Source organism: Poeciliopsis prolifica, unplaced genomic scaffold (assembly GCF_027474105.1).
Source record: "Poeciliopsis prolifica strain line A6 unplaced genomic scaffold, Auburn_PproV2 SCAFFOLD144, whole genome shotgun sequence".
Classification (NCBI taxonomy): Eukaryota; Metazoa; Chordata; class Actinopteri; order Cyprinodontiformes; family Poeciliidae; genus Poeciliopsis; species Poeciliopsis prolifica.
Genome location: NW_026562519.1, coordinates 258,205 through 278,024, shown reverse-complemented (window position 1 = coordinate 278,024; position 19,820 = coordinate 258,205). Strand labels below are relative to the sequence as shown.

At 37.7% G+C, this 19,820-nt stretch overlaps 1 protein-coding gene across 1 annotated transcript; it reads right to left on the bottom strand.

Moving 5' to 3' along the window:
* Positions 1 to 364: 364 nt before the first annotated feature.
* Positions 365 to 14,147, bottom strand: LOC129355742 (acyl-coenzyme A thioesterase 11-like). Its single transcript, XM_055025354.1, has 17 exons — positions 14,046 to 14,147; positions 11,507 to 11,694; positions 11,356 to 11,425; positions 11,223 to 11,283; positions 10,624 to 10,728; positions 8,388 to 8,523; positions 8,225 to 8,316; positions 8,039 to 8,100; positions 7,581 to 7,700; positions 7,302 to 7,440; positions 4,925 to 4,980; positions 4,671 to 4,737; positions 3,390 to 3,473; positions 3,168 to 3,301; positions 1,180 to 1,347; positions 983 to 1,106; positions 365 to 892 (listed from the first exon to the last, which is right to left on the bottom strand). Exons 2-17 carry the CDS (start codon positions 11,691 to 11,693, stop codon positions 668 to 670), a joined length of 1,830 nt encoding a protein of 609 aa, XP_054881329.1. The 5' UTR covers position 11,694; positions 14,046 to 14,147; the 3' UTR covers positions 365 to 667.
* Positions 14,148 to 19,820: the final 5,673 nt, after the last annotated feature.

Below are 19,820 nucleotides of genomic sequence, written 5' to 3'. Positions count from 1 at the left end.
GATTCATATCTGTACCTCACTCGCAGTAATAGCAGTAATGAGATAAAGATTGAGCTGATTGAGACTATTTAGATTTTTTAGCAAATTGAGACTGCTCAGAAAAATATATTTTTAATAAAATCATCTATTTTCATTAATTCATTTGATTAAGTTTGTTTACTGGTTGCTACTAGTAAGAAACATTTTTTTGTGTTGGAGTGTATCAGTCATAATAAACACTACCACAGGTAAAACTAAAAGACACATAAACTTCTAACTTATCTGAATTTCTTCTTTGCAGAACAATAAAAGTTGCTTCTAGTCTAAGTTCTTGTTCTTTTTAATGATACACCAGTGTTAAAAAATTACACAGAGAACACCAAAGTAAAAAAAAAAAAAATTTATTGATATATTCCAGTACCTAAATCTGTACAGCAAACATCATCTCTCCTAAGAGTTGTAATGTCATTTATTAAACATTTTCATGTTTAATAAATTTTGACATAAGAAAACAAAAGTACAAATTCCAACCTTAGTCAATAGCTTAAAATCTCAATTTTATTCTTTGGTTTGCATTATTAAAAAAAAAAATCTGTGTTTTTCAGAAAACACCAACGGTAGCATTTTTTGACTGTTCCATGTGTAAAGCAACACACTGATGATCTGGCCCATAAACTGACCCTGCTGTCTACAGTGGGGTGCTGTGCACTACCTCTGACAACAGATAGGTGGGGCTGTTGGTGTTCACAGCTCCATAGTTGCCTGTGAGCTCCTCAGAGGCGGCCGGCTGCCTATTTCTGCTCAGGTACTGGCTGCAGGAGCAGAAAGTGTGATAGAAAGAAGAGGAGAGGCCTGCAATATCTGTGGAGATGTAAGGAAGGACCTCTGGAGATGCCTGGTTATAATAACTGATCTGGGGAAAAAGTAAAAAAGTTACTAAGGTTGGACCTAAAAAAAAAAAAAAAAAGAAAAAGAAAAAAAGCTGATTAACCAATTATCTCACCAATGACATGTTGTTGGTCTCCAATATGGTAAATCCAGCACACAGGACCTCTCCTCTGTTGTATCCTTCAAAGGGAGGATGGGTTGCCAGGGAGACTGAGCGCAGAGCAATGACATAAGGGTCTCTGAAGAGGGAAGACAAACAGTGGCTGTCAGTCCTGTCAACTTCAGGAGGACATGTCTATACATGCAACTGACCCGTGGCCACACGGCTTCCTTCTAGAGGCTAAAAGGATGAAATCCTGGAGAACATCTTCTCCACGATTGGTCGAGGTGGGGGACCCACCCGCAGTCTGATGCACTGATGGTGTCACCACACGATAAATAAAGTCATCATCGTCAACACTGTGAATCAGCTCACATTTCCTAGTTTAGAAAAGATATACACAGATCATCAGGTAGAAATAATTATAGCCATGGTTTTCAAGAATGTGTTCATAAGTGGAGCAGCTCACTCTTTGAAGCCTTTGAACAGGACAGTGTTGTGTTTTATATTATGAATGTGAGGGAAGACTCAGCTCACCCTGATGTAATTTCCCAGCAAAACAAAACTGTTTTTCAGCAGCAAACTTTGGGTATTAAAGAACTGCAGCATTTTCCCTGAGTGTGCTGAGTGACTTCAGTGTGTAGCAGTTGTGATGCACATGCAGGGTTTTTACCATCTTTGTGAGGATCCAGATTGGTAATATTTGCTTTTCAGTCTGCCCTTGCCACCTCTGGCTTCGCTTTATTAGTGGGAATAATAAAACAAAGTCAAGTAACAGCAGAGTGAACTTGCACTCCACTTTTAGTTTTATTTGTTTCTGGGCAGGAGAACGGAGAAGCTATTTTCCCTTAAACCATTTAGACAAATTAATACATGTACTTTTGTCAGAAAGTACCTAAGTATTTGATTTATTTAGTTATTTTTTCTGTTGAATCATGCAATTGACAAATTCACCTTTCAGTATCTGGCAGTTATTCTGTATTAATGTGTGGTTTTGACTATCCAATAAGAGCTTAAGGAGCAAAAACAAAATGTCATGCCACATCCTGTCTACACTAAATTAATAGTAGTAAATGAAATAAAAGGGAAAGTTGTTACTTCAAATTTGGTGCTGTGTACTAAGTTTAAGATATTTAATTTTAACCAGGCTGAAATTAATTTAGAAATATTTCATGTAAAGAATGAACTGCTACATCACTACATATATCTGTCTTAAAACATCCTGAAGCAACATGCTGTTAGTGTGATCTATGTTGACCTCGATAACAAAAATCATAACCACATATCTGAATGTTAAGAACACTGGTTTAGTCTGGATGCTGAAGGGGAGTGAAGGGAGTCTGCCATTTTTAGTTTCAGTGAGGTATTTAAAATAGAGACTGTGGAAGCACAACAATGTAAGAAGTTATGAAAAAGGAAACTATTTTCTACAACATGTTTAATTTCATTTCTATATATTCTTATTCGTAGTTCTGAGAGAGATCAGAATTGGTCATCATTATTATCAAAAGATAAGGTAATTTTATTTATAGAGCACATTTTCAGCAAAAAGGCAGTTCAAAGTGGTGCTTTGTTGATTATGAGTTTCATTAAAACTTCCTGAAAATCAAAAACCAGAATTTGACCTCAAAATTCTGATCTGTGCATCTGCAACAAGAATAAGTTCATCTGTTCATCTGTGATGATTCCAAAATTGTATATTTTTTTTCTTTTACATTAGTTTAGACTATCTTATGCTACCACTTAGTTTGTTTTGCAGTTCTCTTACTGCTCTACTTGTTTGCAATCTACTATTTTCAATTCAGTTTATCGTCAAATCTCTTGTGTATTTAAGAGTACAAGATATTTAACCATCTTTTTCCACTGAGTAATGGTATTTAAGTTCCCTTACATTTTGGTCAAGTAGTATGACCTGTGTGTCTCTTTGGCCAAACCAGAAACCAGAGTTCACACTAAAAGTAAATAAAATATGGCATTCGGTCTAAGGAAGGACAACTCAATATATTGTATGTTCTTCATTGATTCAAGGCTGATCATAATCACAAGTTAAGATTTATTCCTTCTGGATGGATGATATGTTGGTGACATAAGACACCAAAATTATGGGGAACTGCAGAAAATGACACTCGCTGACAGACATGTGGTGATGCATTGTGACTTATGAAAGTCACTTATTTGTAAATGTGTGTGGATGTATTACTTATAGTGCATGTCCCAACTTGTTCTGTTGCTTAGGTCAGCAAGCAAACAAAAGGCTCTATGAGCAGGAACATCCACCTCCGCTTCCACCCTGAAACTCAACATGGACTTTTGCTCCAGGGTGTACAGACGGACCTAACAGAAAAGAAACCACACAGCTCTGTGTTGAAACTGGAAAGATAAACTCATCTCATTTTAAAAAACACAAAGCACTTCCTCAGACCTTATCTTTCTCTGTGCTGAGGCGCCAGTTCTTCCTAGCTGCCAACATCTTCAGAGCTGACACATTGTTGTAGCTGAGATACACCTGTTCACAAAGACACACAGCACATGGCTTACAGGATGAAAAACAGTCGCCATATGAGTCAGTGTCTTGGTGTAAAATGTACTGAAATGTTCAGCAATGGTTCAAGCACACATTGCCACTGCCTGAGGGATGCATCTGCATCATTAGTCAGCCAGCTAACTGCTCAATGACAGGAAATAAGACATCTGATAGATAACAATATAAAAGGAGTAATATTTCAGAATAATCTGAATAAACTGGATTAAAAATGGTATATTGATGGATTTATGATATGGAAATTAAATTTCGTCAAGACAGAAGTTGTCGTCTTTGGAGCAGCGGTTTTGAAAAAAGAATTCTCCCAGACATTCAAATTCCATATCAAAAAGGTTTTTATAAGTTCCTTGTTTTACCTCAACATTTCTAAAATGGGAAATATCCCCCCAAAATAAAAAACAGTCTGTGCATTTGCGCCTTCAAGGATGGACAATTGTAATTACTTACTATTATAGTACAAAGTAAAATTTGTTATTAACATTTAGTTGAGACAAAACTCTTCAGCAAGAGTTCCAGTGAAAATGAAAGACAGATCACATTTTCCCAATTTTACCTTCGCTTCAGTATCTGCAGCTCTTGCTGACATAACCTTTATAGTTTCTCTTCACAGAAGGTTCACCTGAGCTGGCGTTGTGTTTAGCATTGGCTCAGCCTCTGACAATCACTGCATGTTCTTTTTTTCTCTTTCATATTCTTTTTGACTTTCTTAAACATATTGACAATATCCAATTCTTTGACAAATCTAAAATTCTTTTTGAATATATTTATTTCCTTCATTTATTGTGAATAAATTAAATTGAAACAAAATTCAAATTAAATTAAATTACAAACTTTATAGAAGTTTTGCCTGTGTCACTGTGCAGTTCAATTGTTTCAGTTTGGGATTCACTCCCTTATTGAAGAATTATGAATTTGAAAAAATTCACAATGAAATAATTCATAATAAAAATTAATAAAAATTTGAAAAAACATTATGAATTATACATTTGAAAAATTATGAATTCCCTTATAAACATGTCTTACATAAATGAGTGTCAGGTATTGTTGATATCCATAAAAAAGCACTGCCAAATGTGTCTGATTTCAGCCTGTGTGCTGAGATGATGAGTGTTGTGTTGTCTTCTTGGTTCTTTAATGTTCTCTGTGAGTGACTGAACTCACCTGGTTCCTGGGGTCCCAGGGAACAGACAGAGGAACTTCACTCTGTTTGCGGGAGATGATGTACTTTCTGAAACACATTTTTTTCTGACATGAGACAGTATGAACCCATTCGTGACATTATAATTTCAGAAAACTTATGGAAGTGTGTTCAAAGTGTCATGTTACACCGCAGAGCAGAAAAATGTTTAATTCGTCATTGAAACATTAAAGTTCAAATAGAACTTTAACGATCGATCTGGAAAGCAAACCTTCACCTGTCCAGGCGGATTTTTTTCCTGGCTGTTGCTTCTTGGAATCTTCTCTCACCTTCCTATAAGTGAAGAATATATGCACACACACAGACACACAGCGGAGATAAATAACAACAACAACAAAAAAAACCTGAGGTAGTCGAAGATTTGCTTTCACACACTGGGCCAACTGTTTCTTGGACAATCAGCTGCTTAAGGTCTGGTGTGTTTGTCATGATAATCATTGCTACAATCTAATTATAGTAACTCATAATTCAAGTGTTGTTGGAGAAATTGTGATATTATTAATCAAATATTCGTTATTTTCATATAATCTTATAGTATTATCTTCTTTTATGCTTTTATTGTTAAATCTCATAGAATTAAGAATGTTTCTGCATTGTTGATTTGCTCTGATTCCTTTCTTAGAAGGCCTCATTGATGGAAAGCAGAGACAACAGTTTTCCTGCAGGGTTATCTCTCGGTGAAGAGCTCTGCTTCGTTGAGTTGCTGGATTGCTATAAAACTGTCACTGTGAAGGTTCACTACATATTCTGTTAAACTTTGTGCCTGGAATGAGATTATCTAGGGAAGGATAATTTGTGTCTTAGTTAGTAAATGGCATTTAGCGCTGTAGCTATATGATGAATTGTTTTCCCCTCCTTTCAGAGTTACAGCATCCTTGTGATTAGGGATCCTGAAAACAATAAAAAGAGAGGAGCAGGCAAATGTGTTTTCAGAGCGGTAGGAGATTGTAACTGAAAACACATCTCTGTCTGTTCTCCTCGCGAGTAGCAGGAATTTAACTCTTTTGTCTTCCCTGCCTTTTTAATATGTGTTTATAGGTGTTTAACCCTAACAAGTGTCTTTTATAATGGCGTCCTCTTGGCTCATGCAGCGAGAGCCAACACAAAGTTCTGAAGTTCAAAAGGTTTATGATGGGTGATTTGTTGATTAGATGTTTCACAACTAATCAGTTTACAGCTCTGATCTTTGTTCATGCAGACCTTTAACATTACTAACAATTGACAAGTTAACATAGTGGAGGTTTAAATGTAATAGGGGTTCTTTTAAAAACTTGAAATAGAAACTTCAAAGAGTTGATAACTCCACCCACAACTTCCAAAGTCAATATAAAGAAAACAAATTCACAGTTTTTCTCAGTCACTTTGGTGCATTTCTCAAAACAGAATTGAACTTCTAAAAACTTCTTGTTCAATCTTCAAATCATTCTGCTGCTTGTGCAATGATTTGCACCAGCAGCAATTTATTGCTTGCGCAATGATGTGCGCACACCAGTATGCCTCAAGATGACACTTGTACTTCAAGTGTCATTTTTTGTTTTTTTTTGCGGTATTCTGATAATGGCTCCTATTTTTAGGACATAGAACATCTCTTTACATTGCTTTGCTCATGATATTCAAATACATATTTTCCTTTTAACTTCAATGTTTCTGTAGCCTCTATTAAACTGCCTGCATGATGTCAAAGAATGGTTAACTGTAAACTATCTGAACATAAAGGAAAACAACACTGACATGATGGTGCTTGGTGAGCAACCTCTTCCTAGACAAAGTGAATTCCTTGACCGCCTCACTGGCAGGAATCTAAGAGTGTTTTAGACAGTTCTGCTAAATGTCCACTGTAGTCAAGACTTGGTTTAATCTGTTCGACCAAATTGCAAATCCTACATTCTTCCAAAAAGCCTGACAACTATTGTTCTTACATTTATTACTTGCAGATTACATTACTACAATCCTTTGTATTGTGGAATCGATCACTCAATCAATCAATAATCCATCACTTGCAGTTAGTCCAAAACACTGCTGCTTGTCTTTTAACAGGTACCAGAAAGCATGACCTCCTCACTCCAGTTTAAAGGATTTACATTGGCTACCTGCTCATTTTTGTATTTATGTCGGTGTTACTTACTCATAAAAGTTTGGCATCTAATTATCTAACGGTTCTCCTTAACTTTTATGATCCAAAGTCTCTGTCGTGGTCTTAGTACAACTAATGACCAGATTAAAACCCAATAGAGATCGAGGCTCTGCCACTGCAGAAACACGACTGGAACCAGCTTCTTCATATTTGTGCTGCAGAGTCTGTACAGTTTTTTAAAATCTCTCCTGCAAACTCATTGCTGTGGTTTCAGTTTGAGTTCAATCAGACCTGTCTGATTGCACTGTCCTGCTGCAAAAAGTTTATCCTATTTTTTGAATTCATTATTGTTTTTAATGTTGTTGCTTTTACCCTTTGTGAAGCACTTTCTAGTTTTAAATGTGCTTTAGAAATAAATTTGACATTGAGATTGATGACCAATCAGTGTCAACACAGCTTTCCACACAAACAATGAATAATTGTTTCTTTATGAGGTTAAGGTCCTGTATAGCTAACTCACCAGGGGTTCTGGTCGTATTCGGGGAAGAGTACATGGCTTCTCGCTGTCATCAAGAACTTCAAAGGTCATGAAGGCGGAGTTTATGTGCCGGTTAGGCCCCTCTTCTTGGTAGGCTTCTGCACGTACCCCCACCTCCAAACTGCAAGAAATTGTCTCCTCTATTAGCCTGCAAGTGTCTAATAGATGAGACACTTGGAAAGAGTTCTGAGCCCTCTGAGTCCAAAAACAAGGTTCACATTATCTGAACTGACATTGTGTCAAAACAGAAGCCCTGGATACCTGTTTTTGAAGGTGTTGTTGACTATAGCCCTCAGCAAGAGTCTGTCTCCAACCTGGGAGGGTCCTCTGAAAGTGAACATGTCAATGGCCCGAAGAGTTGGATGAGCCTGGCACAGGCGGCTGGGTCAGGACAGGAAGAGTAACAGAAACAGTCACATTAGAACAAGAGCAAACCAAACTCTACTGCATCTCAGCAGTTCAGCCTTTGACATAAACAGTGCCAACGTTTTTACTGGCCTCGTGTTACAACTTAATTTTTTGAATAATTTTTCAAATTTTTCAAAAGAAACTGCAAATGTTGATCATTTGCAGTTTCTCTATACCATTGCTAGATGAAATGGTCAAACTATTGCAAACTATTGCATGTAGCAATAGTTTGACCATTTCCATCAAATTGAAAATGCTAATTTCTATAAACACAAATGTGAAAAAAGCATCAATTCAAAGTAAGGAGTTACCTGGCAGCAATTGTTGCCACATTCACCATCCAGGCCATGATCTGTCCACCAAATGTACTCACCTGAATGCAAATGAATTACAGTCAATGATGTCTCTACTTTCACATGACAAATGTTCCTTAGAAAAACTTTACCATTGATCATTCTTCCCTTTACAGCAAGAGAGAAAAAAAGTACATAAATAACCTGGTGGTTTGCATGTGGAGGCAGAACCAGTTCAACACTCTCAACCCTGGTCTTCTCTGCTGCCACCCCGCTATGCACTGCAGAGCTGTCAGCTGGTACAGAAAGACACGCTCAACCAACACTTCTACACTTCTGGACCAACGGCGCTCTGTATCACACCCACCCTGCTCCACAGAGCCACTGGACAGGAGTTCTTTGACGATATCGCTGTGTAGCATCCGGACCCGTCGTCGCTCAGCTGCCACGCTGTATTCCACATGCTCCCTCTGCGTCTGAGGAACAAGTGGCCTGAGCGTCACCTGTGAAGAAACATATCCTAGACTTTTAACATCCTCACTAATACACAGGTAGAGTTTAGCAGCACCAAACCATCACTCATCTGCAGCAATGTCCAATTTTAAAACCACACTTTCCCCAGAATTACTGGAGACTGTCTAGAAATATTTCAAACAGGTTTTCATCAATTTATCAAGAGTATTATTGTTCTGTTCTTATACCTGCAGCATAATGTGAAGAAAGTGACCAACATTAGTAAAACAATTTAAGTTAAGAATGAAAATCATAAATCAAGATCAACAACCTATATTCACAGCAAAGCAACATACTTTCAGCATTGGTGTATTATAAAACATTCAGTTTTGGGGAATTGTTTAAAATTTGAGCTCAAACATCCCTTTAAGACATTTTGGAAGATTTGATGACTTCTCTTTTATTCATAGTTATGCCTATTAACACACTTCTGTCATAATGAGGTGTGGTGGCAGATCCAAACGCAGCAGGAAGTAGACGTAGATCTAAATTGATGTGTCAATGAAGAAAACAAACCAACAAAAAATCCCAAAAAACAAAAACAAACTGGAAGGGAAGCATGGCAATGACAATAAGGGTGACAAGACGGACTGGCGAGTTGTGACTGGGACAGACGGGCTTAAGTACAGGGAAGCAGTAAATGGAACAATGATCATGAGAAGAGTGACTGCAGGTGTGAGTAATTTGCACATGAGCTGGCTGAGGGCCGGGGAGAAGGTGGTGCAGGGAAACTAAGGAGATCTGCTGGGAACACAAAAAGGAGGAAACGGGGAACTGAAAAATACTACTAATACCCAAAGACACTAAGAGTAAAGAAAACCTGAAGAAACTAAAGATATAAGGGAAAACATAATTGAACCTAAATAGAAACAAAGCTGATCTCAACAATAAGAGCTAAGGTACATAGAGCTAGAGAAACTAGAAGAGTTAGACAAAGAAATAACCTAACTAGAATTACTAAAGAAAGATTAACTGAATCTCAAGAGACAATAAAAGAATTAGTAATACTACAGGGAAAGCTAGACGGATTAAAGAAATAATCTAACTAAAATTACATATATACAGAGACTGAGACATGGAAGAACAACTGAAATAGAAAATAAACATTACTAGAAACATTACAAGGAGGATGAAATAAGAAATAATTAGAAGGACAAAATAGAATTAAACTATTGTCATAAAGGTGACTATAGTTTATAGAGGAGCCTCGTGCATCTGGGCAGGATGCCTCCTGGATGCTTCCATGGTGAGGTGTTTCAGGCAGGTCTCAGAGGGAGGAGGCCCCGGGGAAGATCCAGGATACACTGGAGGGACTATTCCCCCGGAAGAGCTGGAAGAAGTGACTGGGAGAGGGAAGTCTGGGCCTCCCTTCTACCCCCGTAACCTCATCCCAGATAAAGCGGAAGAAGATGGATGGATGGATGGATGGATGGATGGATGGATGGATGGATGGATGGATGGATGGATGGATGCATGGATGGATGGATGGATGGATGGATGGATGGATGGATGGATGGATGGATGGATGGATGGATGGATGGATGGATGGATGGATGGATGGATGGATGGATGGATGGATGGATGGATGGATGGATGGATGGATGGACAGTAGTCATAAAAGAAGACTTGACATGGACTCAGACAAACAAGGACAGGACTAAAAACACTAGAAACACTGAAAAATAAGGAAAGCAATAAAACAATTCCTATTTACTAAATACCTCAAAAAATAATATCAAAAGGACCATGAAGGGCTACACTAAAGTGAACTAAAACATAAAGCTAAATAAGAAGCAAAACCAACCCATAAACTCAGAGTCCTGACAGCTTCACATCTTTTCATTTAAATATTTTGTTATGATTTTTTATGATAATTTTTCAAAAGCCTGATTGTTTTATTCCTTCCTTCCTCTGCCGTCCTTACTCATTGTGTGGTCCTGTCCCATTTATTACAGCAAATGTCCAAATGAACGCTTACAATTAACCAATTTTATGTTAGGACAGTACACATTAGGAAGATAGCAAAGTTTAATCCTTTGTCCTAAGAGGACTCAAAAAGTATTTGGCAAACAGTTCTGACCTACACCTACTTTTTGTCCAGTATTGGTTCGTTGGGTCACAAAGGTGGCGTAGGAATGGCACACAGTCCAGTGGCGATCAGAGAACAGGTCTTCACAGCTCACATGGATCCCCACCTGGGACAGCACACACAGGAGAAACTCACACTCTTGACATGTAAACCAGGTGTAGATGGTGGGCTACTTTAATCCCACTGAGATTTAACATGCTTCTCCAATGTGGCTAAATTAAAGCTATTCTGCTAAAAGGAGTTTTTCAGAGTTCCCAAAGTTGATTGCAGTTGTTGCTGCCAAAGGTGGAACAACCAGTTTTTAACTGTAAGGGACATTTCGGACCAGTCTGCTTTGGCTTTGTTTGTCTGAATCAATCAAATCATAATTTCTGATTACAGATTGTTTTGGTGTCACAATAAAGTTTGATCATCTTTAACATTCAAATGTAACAAAAACAAAAAATCAAATGTTGTCCCTATTCTCTTACACATTTTTTTACTTTTCATCAAATTAAAGCACTGCATGTGTGGCACTTGAAATGAGATCAATGCTTCAAAATAATTCATCATCGTTAGGATTATATATTAGCACTGTTTACACAGTTCAGCTTCACTGACCTCCATGCTAGTGTTGAAGGCTCTGTTGACCTTTGCCCTGATATTTACCACCTGACCCACACTGAGGACATGGAGCAGACAGATCAGTACTTTATGTCACATTATTCTGATACACACATGGCCTTCCTGTTACCTGATGGTGTGCTCAAAGTAGATGTCATCCATGGAGGCGGTTACACAGAGACTTCCAGCATGCCTCTCAGCTGCTCACATGAAACAAAAGTCATTTCCTGTCTGGATTAGCTTTGCTGACAAGAAATGTCATTTCTAACAGGATGGCACACCTGAGAGGCAGGCAGTGGAGTCCATCCATTTCAGCAGCTGTCCCACACTCAGCTCCTGCTGATGGTTACAGTGGCAGGGCATGACTATCTGACTCATTTTCACCTCTGTAGGGTTAACACAACCCTCTTCATCTTCCTCCTCCTCTTCATCCTCTTCTTTAAGGTCACCCAACACTTGGGAAGTCATCCTCAAAGATAAAGAACATAGTTACAACTAAGAAATCACCAATTGCAGTTTTCTGGACAATCTCTGATCGCCAATTTCTTTAAAGCCTGACCGGCTAATTCAGATTTTGGCTGATACCAATTTCTGTTTTTGTCTGAAAAGTTGCTAAACCTGGACATTCTGTAGAGTTTGTTCATTTAATACAGAGACTTTTGCTAGATCTTGCTAAAATTATTTTAATACACATTTTGTAATTTGCATTTTGCAGCAAGAAGGTCCTGGGTTTGATTCCCGGCCCGGGGTCTTTCTGCATGGAGTTTGCATGTTCTCCCTGTGCATGCTGGGTTTTCTCTGGGTTGTTCCCACAGTTAGGCTAATTGATTTCTCTAAATTGATGTGGCGTGTGTACAGGGCTGTGCGTGTGTGTGCGTGCGTGCGTGCGCGCGCGTGCGTGTGTGTGTGTGTGTGCGTGTGCATGGTTGTTTGTCCTGTCTGTCTCTGTGTTGCCTTGCGACAGACTGGTGACCTGTTCAGGTGACCCCGCCTCTCGCCTGTAATGTCTCGGTGGAGATAAGCACTAGCACCCCTCCTGAACCCACTAGAGACAAGGGTGTACAGAAAATGGATGTAAAATATGTTTGTTTTTTAGTTTTTATTTTAGAATTTAAAAAAGCTTTATTTAATTTATTTTATACTTGGCTTTGGCCCCTGGCCTCTTCAGGCTGTGTGGCTCCCTCTTGTTACGCAGGTTCAGCTGTGACAGAACACCTTTCTGATTGGCTGCTGGGAGGCTACAGGAGAGCAGCAACCCTATTGGACCAGCAGAGGATTGTCAAGCCAATCGGACGTTGATGTGGCTCATCTGCACCTGGACTGGGTTTTTTTTTTCACAAATTTTCATTTAAAAGAATAAGTTTTCCATCATTTTGAAATGTAGTCCTGTTAAGCTTTTTGACAAAACTTCTCCTGCTGTAGAAAAAAAAATAAGTAAACAATACATTTATATAAAATAATTTATAAAAAGCAACTGAGTAACTTGTAGAATGCCTGAGTTTATCCTATGTGTATCAGGGATTCATTTTGATGCCGAGTCCTATAATGCCTCAGCACTGAGGAGGTGGATTTATTTAAATAAGACAGTTCTGTCACACTTAACCTGCAGAACATAATATGAAAGTAAACTAAGAGTCAATTTCAGCTGAATTTGGATTCAAATAGATCAAGTAGAAACTGAAAATTAAACAACAAAGTGAAAGCCAACACCTTATTTTCTGATGTAAGATCAAAATGGTCCCAAATTACAAAACCTTTTGTTTGCCTTGAGGCTCCATATTAACGCTGTACCGTAAAAGATCAAGAATTCTTTTGGCAAATGCATCCGTTGACAGATTCACTTCCTTATAAACACAGTTTTTTTGTCTGAACGCATCAGTTTTGCCAGACCCACTACTGACTTTACATAAGCTAGAAGCTGATGTTTGGGAGGCTTGGTGCTCCCTTGGTGTCCTTTCTTTTGGGTTGTTTGGAGTTTACATTAGACTGACTTGTTTGGACATTTTGCAATTTAATTTGCACTTAACAATTCTTGAATTAGTTAGTCCTTTTCTTTTGTTTTAATTGGGTTACGTTGTATTGTGTTTCGGTTTTGTGAAACCATCTTTTGTGATAAAGAAATGGAGCCTACATTCCACTTGTTGGTTTTCTCTGGACACAACTTTATGTTATGGCCCTGAACCCCCAGACCTTGAGGGCGTAACATTAAGCTTCTGTGTTACTTCATGTTTTAAGTTAACATGACAGGCAGCTTAAACATATATATAAATGGCTTTGTTAGGCGTTTAATCAGGATAAAATACGTTGTTTTGTGGGCTACTCTGTCTCTATACTTTAATTACTGGCTTTTTTTCTGATAAATTGTTATCGATACTATGTGAGATTACAGCTGTGTAACAGCAGTGTAATATTAGAGTATGTTAAGCATATTCTTTCATTTCAGGTGCTCAGTGACCTGCGCAGTTCGGTGGACCCATAGCGGCTGCGCCGCATTTGTGCGCAAAAGAGTTTGCGGTGATCTGTGTTTAATTTAATTCTAATAAAATTTGTTTCCCCTATCTGGTACTGGGGCGCCACAATATGGGACCTTTACATTGCGGTTTACATTGTAAAGTTAAGTGGAAGGTTTCTGCTTTTTGTAATCATAAAACGGGGTTAGAAAACGGTAGTTTCCCGACTAAAACGGAAGATTTGACAGGTCTGTCCTCAGTTTATCCTCAGCAATAGACTTTTAAACTACGATACCACATAGCCTATTTTCGACGGGTTAAACGTAGCCGACATAATATGTGACTTACTGATCTGTCTATCTCTTCTTACCTTGTTTAGCTGCCAGTCTGACTCTGGTACCGGTGTTATAGATGAACTGGTTGAAACCTTTGCGCACCGCATTTGTTCTAAATTGTAGGTGGCTGCATCAATGCCTGTTGAAAAATGCTGTCTATGTGGCAAAACCGTTTACAAAACTTTACTCTAAATCCCATTTGAAGCAAATGTGTTTAATGTTGCAAGTGACAATAATGTTTCAAAACAAGTTCCTAAAGAGCAGCGCTTCGAAAACTCCTCATTGGATCAGAACCAGATCAATAAGTAACCTGACAATCCCATCCTCATTCAGGTTCACCACAATAAATTAATTTCATCTCATGAACAGCCGCAATGTAAACCTAAGTGGAAGGTTTCTGCTTTTTGTAACCAGCACTGATCAGAAAAACATTGGAATTGACTCTCAGGTTTCTGTAATGTGTTATTCACACCTAGTGTGTGTTTCTGGCTCAGATCCTGTAATCCAACCGAACTGTTTCTGAACGTTCTTCTTTTTCAAAACAATGAGGTTGGTGTCGTCATATCTAATCAAATTTAAATCACATAGTAGCCTACCTTATGGTGATCTGACACCTCGCGGTTTAAGAAGCAAACCTGGATTGAAGTGACACGTTCAGAATCTCAGTTTGAATAAAGATTTTAACACGTTTTTGATGTAAAAGTACATAAGACAATAATTTTTTTCATAATTATCTCTCATGGTGCAGTATTAGGTGAAAATAATAAATGTTTAGTTAAATTACGAGGAAAATATCAACCAATAAAGAAGGAACGACACATAGATCTGCAATGTGAATTAGGATATAAACTATAACATGTTACAGAAACAGTGTTGAAAAAGATTTCGCTATAGTTTCTGTGGATATCTAAGTGAAATATCATATATGAGGGAGATGTGTAAAAACAACATAGCCAGTGGATCTTTTTAAACATTTTATTTTTAATCCCATGGCTCAAACGACTTTCATGGATTAATCTTTGCTTTGAGATGTATTTATGGCATCTTGAGATCTATTTCGATCTTCCTTTAACGAGTTTCAACCTCTGAAGCAACACAGATTTCAGGACAAGTTCTGCGTAATTTACGTTTTGGTGATTTTGCAGATTAATGTAAAAAAAAAAAAAAGGCAACATACCATGTTAGATAAAAGTCTTTCTACTTTCTAATTAGTTATTCCCGAGATCTTAATGGGAGTCTTACGGCATCGAATAGTATTTTTGCAAAAATGTGTAGTTTTTAACAGAGAATTGAAACTTAAGAATGTGGTTGATCAGTTAAATATATATATTTTTTTAACCATCATACACAACAAACATGGTATCGACATCAGATGTACACAAACCTGGAAAAACTTGAAGAAGCCGATCCAGGCTGCTTCCATATACACAGAGAGGACAAAAGAAACAAATAAAACAGCAATAAATAAATAAATAAATACCCAAACAAACAAAACACAAGCCATTGGGTTTCCCAGCAGTTTCAAACTGTATATCATATCATACAGTTCTGCATCTTGTTGTCTGTCCATGAATTTTAGAGATGAGAAGAGTTGGCAGAGTTCCTTGTGAAAAGTGGGAAAAGATGATTTGACTTTAAAAAAACGACATTTGTAGTCTTTTACACTTATCGCATTGTTTACTTCCTGGTTCGGTCAAGGCGTCCTAAAAAGCCACGCCCAGGAAAAACAAACCTCTGTCTTTCCCATCTGTCGCCACCAGTTAATCCATAACACCGGAGGCTGAACGGAGCAACCAAACAAAGCGTTCAAACCTTTTCCAGAACACGAGTCGCAGACTTGAGCAGTTTCTGTTAAACTTACACCAACAAACATCCATCAGCTCCAACAGAATCCAGCCTTGCAACAAATTCACCAAACACCCACCAACTAAACAACACCGCTTCAGCAGCACTGCTGCTGGATTACAAGTTTTGGACGCATTAGGATTAATTTGCCTGATAGCAGGTCAACAAGTCTACACACTAAAGACAATTAATACATTTTTTATTAAAGGCAATTAATATAAATGGCTTTTATTTCAAGATAAAAGCCATCCAACCAAGCAAACTGCAATTGTGCTGTTTGACTGCATGCAATTTAGCAGCTGATGTTGTTTAACGGAGGAAACAGCCAGAGCTTTAATGAGATCTAAATTATTCTGTTTCTGAAGGCAAAACACTTAACTTCCGGTTTCATGTGGAACGTTGATCTTAGTTTCAGGAAGAGCTGATTGTGAAAGGGTTAATTCCGTGTGACCGTGGCTGCAGCGGCCTGACTCTGTTGACTTTGTGCTTTGAGTTTAAAGCTGTAGTAACGTTTTTGAGGAAATATTATTTTCATATTTGTTAAAAACCTCATTATATCCTGAAAGTAGAAGATGAGAAAGACAATTTGTGAAAAAAAAAATCAAGTCCCCATGCCTCTTCTCTGTGCCCCTAATGGCATTTAGAAAAACACTCCGCTCCCGAATCAAAGCAGCCAATCAGAGCCAGGAGAGTGTCATATATGCAGCTCACTCACTGCTGGTGGTTCACTAATGGCAGAAACAAACCAACCTTACAGGGAAATGTATAATTTCTGGAGTAGTACCTGGTCCAAAAACCAAGACAGGTACATAAAAGAAGAAAAGAAAGGCAAGCTAAAAAGAGAGAATTAGACTGAGTCCGAAAAAAAAAAAAACGAGGGTAAATAACGGAGCAGTGCTTCATCGGTGGGGCTGTGAAAGGATTCAAAACTGATCCAGTTAGCCACATCTCTGCCTGACAAGTAAGTATCTCTGCTTGATTTGCTTTATTCTTTATTTTAAAAAGTAACAGCTGTCACTGGAGATGGTGCAAATCTAACATTACTTGTAGCTTGATGCAGCAGAAAAACACTCCGCTTGTATCAATACTTACAATATAAATCATCATTGTAGCCAGATGGTGATTAAGTTTTACAATACCTTTTAACTCAACCTCAGTATAAATATTGGTTCTATAATTACCGTATTTTCCGGATGATAAGTCGCTCCAGCCATAAAATGCCTCATAAAGCAAGAAAAGACATTTATAAGTCGCACCGGAGTATAAGTCGCATTTTTGGGGAAAATTTATTTGATAAAATCCAACACCAAAAACAGACATGCCATCATATATTTTGGATCAGAATTAAATGTATCTAGATTTGGTGAAATAATTTTTTGTGGGCTGCATCTGTCATAAATAAACAGTAAAATAAATATCAAAATGTTTAAATTTGAACTTGAATCAGATGTTTGTAATCCTGGATAAGAGCAAGTATTGTTTCATATGGGAACCTACTAATTTTGTAATAAATTGTTCCTCTTTTATAACAATTCATCATTGAAAAATGTGGTCTACATAATCTACAGAATATATTTGATTGCAAGTTAATTTTCATGAGTAAATATTGAAAATGCAGCAGTAATGCAGTAGCTGTGATCACTCATGTAAGGTGAAGTGACAAAATCATTTAGGGGAAATCATGATGGTTTTCTGCTGGGCAATGAATGTTTTTTTGACATTCTGTTTCAATGTTCAACAATACATTGGACATGATTTACAGTCATCAAATAAAATACAAACAGTAAAACGTTGAGGGGAAAAATGCAGCCACTGTAAAGACTGTACATTAAAATTTTTTAAAGTAAATTCAGGCTGTTATATTAATTTTCTAATTTAGGACATGTTGATAGGCTTTCTTCACTGTCACAGGAGAGAATAAGTGGCCCCTGGATGCCTCAGCCTGGTTAGAATTTATTGCTTCCCACTACCTTCAGTCATTCACCCATTCACAAACTGATGATGGTGAGCTGACCACCACCAGCAGACAGGGGGGTGAAGTGACTAGGCTGACAGAGCAGAAATCATATTTTATACAACACATGTACAATGAGATTAAAGTCAAAAAAGCTGACTCCAAAAACTAATAGAAGTGCAAACAGAGTAAGAAATACTTACAATGTAAACATAAATATGGTGATATTTTAATGACACATATAATGTCCAGATAATTATTCACATTGTTTAAATTAAGTTTTCAATCTAAAGAAACCAAACAGAATGTATCCAGTTGTTGTCTTGCAGCCTTCATCTTTTACAATCATTCGAATCAAACAGTGGATAATTACTTGCATTTTACCTTTAACTGCAGAATTCCTAATACCAAGCATGCATGTCTCAACAATGGGGAGGAAAAACTGCCCATTTTCTTTATCTGGAAGAAAACTCCAGCAGAAAGTGGGTGAGCACACCTATCTGTCATGTCCAACAGGGGGTTTGAGAAGACAGAGCAGATACACACAATAGAGTAATAAGTAATAAGATACTAGGACATGTAAAAAAAAATTGTAATATTTCCTGTCATTTCAGATAACTAAACTGTCATTTTACAGACAGTTTAATGACAAACTTTATGCATGGGCACAAGGCTGGAGGGTAAAAAAACACCTCAGTGAACAGAGACCTGCTTTACAGTGGTCAAGTAGTGATCAGAGGTCTATTATTCATGTGCTGTGTAGATTTGTTTAACTGTTTTAAAGCACAAACTAGATCCATTAGAATACCATATTAGACCAATCAAAAACCGATACTTTAAGTACAAAACTTGTGAAATGTAAGGGACACAAAAAGGGTCAACAGCCTGATAAAGAAGACTGGTTCTCTTCTGGTTTTGTTCTGGGAACGACTGGAAACTCTGGAGATGATGATTCAAAGAAGGATTCTTCATAAAATCAATAAATTATGGACAACCCTGACCATGCTCTTCAAGAGACTGGCTTGAGAATACAGAGAATCTTCAGTCAGAGGTTTCTTCAGAGTCACTCTAATACAGGCTGCTACAGGAGATCTTTCCACCCATCACCCTCTACAATAACTCTGAAGAATCTGAATTCATGAGTTACAACATTTGATTTCCCTTGGAATCAATAAAGTGTTTTTGAATTTGAGTGTGCATTTGTTGCACTCAAAAAACAGACAGGAGTCCTTCAGTTTCTGCAACTTTATTTGCCCCACAGTGTATTTTTTGGGGATTTGTTCTTCTCAGAAGCAGAAAACCGTTACAATGTTTCTTCTTTTTCAGAGCTACAAAGTTACAACTGACCAACTGTAGTGCAATTTTCTGTAATGCTTCTGCAGCTGAACAAAAACAACTGGCCAACTAAAATATATTAAATGAATTAATAGAGTGGAGTGTTTTATCCATAAATAAATAAAAAATAGTAATAATTTAAATAGAATACTTCTAGGATGAACTCAGGCCTCCTCGTATGAATTACTGCATCAGCCTGTGATTATGCACAGGTGTAATGGAAGCTCAGATGGTTTCATAGCTGCCTTCAGGTCATCTGCCTTGTTGGGTCTAATGTTTTATCTTTCGCTTGATCTCTTGACAACAGCCCACATATTTTCCATGTGGTTAAAGATCAGAGGAGCTTGCTGGCCAATCAGAACAAGAACACCATGGTCACTGAATCAGCTTTTACTGATGGCATGGCATCCAAAGACATCATTGACTGTGGAAGCTTCACAACTGCCTTCAGACGGCGTGGATTGTGTGCCTCTCCACTCTTCCTGCAGACCTTGGAATCCTTGGTTTTCACATGAAATGCAGAATTTACCTTAATCTGAAATCAAATTAAGGTAAATTCTTAATCTACTAGGACATGTAGATTAAGAACTAGACAGTTGCCACTGGGCAACTGTCTAGTTCCTTTTCTCCTCATCTAAGGTAGGGTGCCTGACACGAAAAATTATGATTCCTGGTC